This window comes from Periophthalmus magnuspinnatus, chromosome 21, assembly GCF_009829125.3.
Source record: "Periophthalmus magnuspinnatus isolate fPerMag1 chromosome 21, fPerMag1.2.pri, whole genome shotgun sequence".
Lineage (NCBI taxonomy): Eukaryota > Metazoa > Chordata > Actinopteri > Gobiiformes > Gobiidae > Periophthalmus > Periophthalmus magnuspinnatus.
Window position 1 is genome coordinate 4,285,464 of NC_047146.1, and position 6,079 is coordinate 4,291,542.

A 6,079-nucleotide genomic window follows, 5' to 3' on the forward strand; every position below is an offset into this window, starting at 1 on the left:
TACATTGTCTTTACCAGTTCCATTTAGGTTCCTTTGTTCAGCAGATCACCTGATTAAGTAAAGCTGTAAAGGTTTTGTGCATTTGGAACTTTTTCTGAAGCCAAGACTAAAACCAGGTAGAGAAGACATAGTACCACAGCACAAACCCTGAAGTCTGTGAGGATCTTTGTGGAAGAAGGACTTTGAATGAGGACAAGGAGTAACAGTCTTTAGGCCTCAGAAATAATGTCTTTAAATATATTGTTATGCAGAGCTGTGATGTTGATCTAGCACATGGCATGTTGTTTTTCACACCTCTGATTAACCAGGTGTGAATATGCGCTCCCATAGCAGTACACACAGGTACACTCCCACAGCAGTACACACAGGTACACTCCCACAGCAGTACACACAGGTACACTCCCACAGCAGTACACACAGGTACACTCCCACAGCAGTACACACAGGTACACTCCCACAGCAGTACACACAAGTACACTCCCACAGCAGTACACACAGGTACACTCCCACAGCAGTACACACAGGTACACTCCCACAGCAGTACACACAGGTACACTCCCACAGCAGTACACACAAGTACACTCCCACAGCAGTACACACAGGTACACTCCCACAGCAGTACACACAGGTACACTCCCACAGCAGTACACACAGGTACACTCCCACAGCTCTGCTGTGCCACAAGACAAATTAAAGGTGCTAATAGCGTCATTTAACTTGTCCCTATCAACTTTGGCCAAAGTTTGATATAGTTTGAAAGAAAGTGACATACACACTTTATCAACAGCTTTATTCAAATCACCAAAACAGCCGTGGAGGTTAATAATGGATGCATAGACAGGACTTACATTATTGTGTCACTATCCACTAAATAAAAATATAACACCCATTCTCGTGAACATAAGCAAACATTTACAATTGTAGTTTGGTACAATTGTCTTTTTTCAGTAGCTAAGACACTATCACATCTTTAGAAGGTCTTTATGTTCTCTGAACTATTACTAGTGAACAAAGTAAAGTATAAAGACTATTATTATTATTATATTGCACAATGGCCCCCTTAAACCATCCTAGAAAGTTATATAGAAACACCACAAATATGAAGAATGAGGTAAGGAATGAAGATAATCCCCACAGACTCAGACCCTCTGCTGACGAGACCTCATTACCACGGAAACCACCTGAAAACACAATTCAGAAGAATTCAGCTTAGAGAGCTCGAATCAATTGTCTAAAAGCAAACCCCACTGTCAAGATCTGCCATTTTTGTAGCAGCAGTGAAACAAATCCATAGAGATGCATTAGTCAAAACAACTTTAAAAACGAGCAGTGGAACAGAACGAAGCTGCTGGGTCACTGATGGTAAATATATCACTCTATGTGTCAGAAAATGTTTGAGTGAATGAAGTTTAGCATCTTAAAATTTCCACTGGCTTAACATTAGACGAACTGAAAATTACCTTTAGGAATTCCGACCGCAAGTATCATAACAACCAAAGAGCTAATCCGGAGCGAGACTCAATCAAACATGTTGCTAACGCTAACAGGAGTGACCTCGGGAAAGAAGGTGCCTGATTTGTCTGTTTTTAATGTTCTTGTTGGAGGAGGATTATCAGATTGTCACGATCCGTACTGCTCCTGTCCTTGTTTTGCCTCCTACCTTGTTCCTTCCCTCCCCCACCTGCCGGAGCCAGAGCTGGGATGAGCTCCTGGCTCCTCCTGAGTTTAATTCACAAATTGTAAATAAACACTGTAAATCTTGCCCGAGTCTTGCACTGTTTGGTCCGTTCTGCCTGCCTTTACGACACAGATGGCCTCAAAGAGATTCTGTCAAACCACCCGACGCCTCAGTGCTTCATCAACATTGTTTACAATGAGGGCGGAGAGCTGCTGACCTTGACTGGGGATGTTGTGGCACGGTGGAATACTTGCGAGGAAGAAGCAAAAACTGGGGACCCTGAGGCGGACTCGTCCATCACCCTGGCTGGAGTCACTGAGATGGTTGGCAAGCTCCTTGATTCTCGGTGAATCCGTCCCGAGTACCTTAAGTCTCTGGATGTTGTGGGACTATCTTGGCTGACACTTCTCTGCGACATTGGAGGACAGTGCCTGTGGACTGTGGTCCCTCTGTATAAGAAGGGGGACCGGAGGGTGCATTCCAATTACAGGGAAATCACACTCCTCAGGCTTCCTGGTAAAGTCTATTATTGGAAAGGAGAATTCGACTGATAGTTGAAAGCAGTGCGGTTTTCAACGGGTTGCGGAACTACTGGATCAGCTGTATATGCTCCTCCGGGTCCTCGAGGGTTCATCGGAATTTACCCAACCAGTCCACATGTGCTTTGTGGATCTGAAGAAGGTGGTGTCCTTTGGGGATCCTCCGGGAGTATGGGGTCCGGGGCCCTTTGGTAAGAGCTGTCCGGTCGCTGTAAGTCAGACCTGTTCCTGGTGCATGTTGGAATCCGCCAGGGCTGCCCTTTGTCACCAGTTTTGTTCATTGTATTTATGGTCAGAATTTCTGGTGCAGCCAGGGGCCAGAGGGGGTCCGGTTCGAGAACCACAGGATCTTAACTGAGCTTGGAGTAGAGATGTTGGGAGGAGCCATCTGAGGTGGCTCGGGCATCTGTTCAGGATGCCCACTGGACGCATCCCTAGGGAGAGGTTCTGGGAATGTTGCACTGGGAGGAAGACCCAAGACACGCTGGAGGGACTATGTCTCTTGGCTGGCCAGGGAAGGTCTTGAGGTCCCACCAGAGGAGGTGGAGGACATGTCTGGGTTGAGGGAAATCTGGAAGTCCCTACTCAGACTGCTGCCCTCACAACCCGGCCTCGGATAAGCGAAAGAAAATGGATGGATAATGTTTATGTCTTGAGTTACAGAGACAATAGTGAAATAAAAAAATGGGGATCATGTAAAGCAGGTTAATACACACATTTTAAGACCAAAATGATGAGTCTGACGAGTCTTTATTTGGATAGCATAATTGGTACACAAAGTAATCCAAAGTTCTTTACAGAGAAAGAAAGACATTGGAATCACAATACAGACAAATCAAATCATAATAATCATCATAAAAGTAACGTTAAAAGAGAAGAGGCAGAATAAAGCCCTTTCAGTCACATGCACAGGTAAACAGAACCATCTGAGCCTCGATTTAAACATGGTGAAAGTTGAGGCCTGTGTCACATTTTCAGGAAGAATGTTCCAGGTTTTAGATGCAGAAAACTTAAACGCTGATTCTCCATGTTTAGTCCTGACTCTAGGACCAGCAGGAGGCCAAGACTAAACCAGGACTAAACCAGGACTAAACCGGGACTAGACCAGGACTAAACCAAGACTACAGCAGGAATAAACCAGAACTACATCAGGACTAAACCAGGACTGAACCGGGACGACAGCTAGAGGCCGATTCCTGAAGTCCTCCTCATGTGAGATGGTTCATGTGGCTCATGTGGGAGATGTTCTTTGGTGCTGGTCCATGCAGAGACTTGTTCACACAGAGCTGCTTTAAAGTCTATTTTCTGAGCCACAGGAGCCAGAGCAGAGACCTGAGCACAGAACTTATTTACTCGTAAATTGTCCAAACTTAGCATTTAGTATTTACTTAGGATGAGACAGCACTTAAAAAAAAAAAAGCCCCAGAAATTCAAAGTCAATACGTGGTTTAGAAAATGAAAAACAATGAGCTCCTCATGTTTATTTCAAACATCACACTGACATCACACTGTCCAGTAAACTGCAGACTGATTCCTCAGAAATGACGCAGTAGTTTCCAGTGGAGATGGACAGGGTGGGGAGTCAGACTCTAAATATATAGAGTGTTTGAAAGTTCTCTCAGACTGGGGGCGTGTCAGTGTTGTGAAAATGGACACTCTGGAATTGGAGTTCTGCTTTCCAACATTGAACAACTCCTGCAAGAAGACCCTTCACTCTGAGCCACAAGCCACACTGATCTACAGCGTCCTGTCCACCATCACTGTCCTCACTGTGGTCCTCAACCTGCTGGTCATCATCTCCATCTTCCACTTCAGGCACAAATAAACCTACTTTTTTATATGTATTTTCAATATGCTATCCAAAAATGTGTATACTTTTAACAGCGTTCCCACACTTTGCTTGAAATCTTTTTCCAGGACTTTCCTAGGACGTTTTAGCATCTGCAAACACATGACCCCCTTTTTTGACTAAAGATATAGCTTAACTTTTCCACAGTCCACAATGATGTACATCAATCAAACACACTCATTATGTTTGTGTTTTCATATGTATGGGACTTTGCATTATGGCTGATTGCCTTGAATATTCAGACAAAGATTAAAAAAGATGTTCTTGTTTTGAATGAACAGATGGAGAACACGTATGGACAGAAGTGTTGGCATTTGAATGGTGCTGTGTGCTTTATGGTTGCTCTTTTAAAACATGAAATTAGGGACAAGATATTTTGTGATGTAACAGTCTCTTGCCCAATAATACCACAAAACAAAAGGGGGAGATGTGGCAAAAACATAATGTAACATAATATTTCTAATTTCTATCTAATGCTCCATGTGTTTTCCAGGTTTTCCGCAAATAAACATTTTCAAAAACTGACCATGATCCTGTGTTAACAACTACTTGTTTATTTTCCAGGCAGCTTCACACCTGTACCAACCTTCTCCTCCTCTCGTTGGCCTTCTCAGACTTCCTTGTTGGTTCAATCCAGATGCCCTGTCAGATCTTCCATTACAGAGGCTGCTGGTTCCTCGGTGATATTACTTGTGTTGTTTATTACTTCTCTGGTTTTCTGGCTGTCAGCGCCTCTGTGGGAAACGTGGTGCTTATATCAATAGACCGGTACGTGGCCATCTGCGACCCATTGTCTTACCCCGCAAAGGTGACTGTAACGCGGATAAAAGCCTGCATAGGTCTGTGTTGGATATTTTCTATTGTACACGCGAGCTGGATTCTAAGAGACATGTTTAAACAGCCTGATGTGTATAATTCTTGCATTGGCGAGTGCATGCTCGCAGTGAACCACGCTGAAGGGACTGTGGACATAGTCGCCACGTTCATCATCCCGTTTACACTCATCACAGTGTTATATTTGAGAGTTTTTTCTGTGGCGGTGTCCCAAGCCCGTGCCGTTCGGTCTCATATAGGCACCATTGCTTTGCAGCGTTCAGGGGCGATGGCAAAGAAATCCGAGCTAAAAGCAGCCAAAACTCTGGGGGTGCTTGTGACAGTTTTTCTCTTTTGCTCATGTCCATATTATGCCTTTTCAGTGGCAGGGGAGAGTAACCAGATTGGGGCTTCATCCGGAGGGGTACAATTATGGCTCATCTATTTTAATTCATGTGCCAACCCTCTAATCTACACGTTTAGCTACTCGTGGTTTAGGAGGTGTATCAAACGGATTGTAACGCTCCAGATTCTGCAGCCGGACTCCAGACAAAGCAACGTACTATAAAGTCACAATGTTTTCACTGTGTGTAAAATGTATGACATGGAAATTATACATCAACTAAAAGTCCTGTCTAAGAGTTCTATATATTGAGTATGTTTGGGTGTTAGCCTGTTCATTTATCAGCTGAAGCTATCAGCTCCAGTCATATTGTATTTAGAGGGGGACAAAACCTGTTCTTATTTTGTTCTTATCTATTTCTGGCACAAAAAAAAAAAAAAAAAAAAAAGTCCCAGTGTGCTACATGTCAGAGTGCTAAGAAAATATATAGGCCAAAATTATATGATATTATATTGTATTACATATTATATTATCCATCCATCTTCTTTTGTTTATCCGGGGCCAAATTGGGGGGGGCAGCAGCCAAAGCAAAGACTCCCAGACTTCCATCACACCAGACACTTCCTCCAACTTCTCTGGCAGGACCCTAGGCCAGCTGAGAACCATAGTCCCTCAAGCGTGTCCTGGGTCTTTCCCAGGGCCTCCTTCCGGCACCAACTTTTATCAGTCGAGAACCTTGGCCTCAGATTTAGAGGAGCCTGAGCCTGTCCTACATGAGCCTGTCCTACATGAGCCTGTCCTACATGAGCCTGTCCCACATCAGCCTGGTCTACATGAGCCTGTCCTATGTGAGCCCG

The 6,079-nt window shown here is 44.2% G+C and overlaps 1 protein-coding gene across 1 annotated transcript; it reads left to right on the top strand.

The window, feature by feature from the left end:
• The first annotated feature begins 3,865 nt into the window (after positions 1 to 3,865).
• Positions 3,866 to 5,447, top strand: LOC117389479 (trace amine-associated receptor 1-like). Its single transcript, XM_033987162.1, has 2 exons — positions 3,866 to 4,032; positions 4,631 to 5,447. The coding sequence occupies exons 1-2, from the start codon at positions 3,866 to 3,868 to the stop codon at positions 5,445 to 5,447; spliced, it is 984 nt and encodes a 327-aa protein (XP_033843053.1).
• The last annotated feature ends 632 nt before the right edge of the window (positions 5,448 to 6,079 follow it).

Excerpts from the sequence above, each read along its gene's own strand:
- LOC117389479 (XM_033987162.1), top strand. The coding sequence starts at position 3,866 with ATGGACACTCTGGAATTGGAGTTCTGCTTTCCAACATTGAACAACTCC. Across the intron at positions 4,033-4,630 it reads ATCTCCATCTTCCACTTCAG|GCAGCTTCACACCTGTACCA; the intron begins GCACAAATAAAC and ends TTTATTTTCCAG.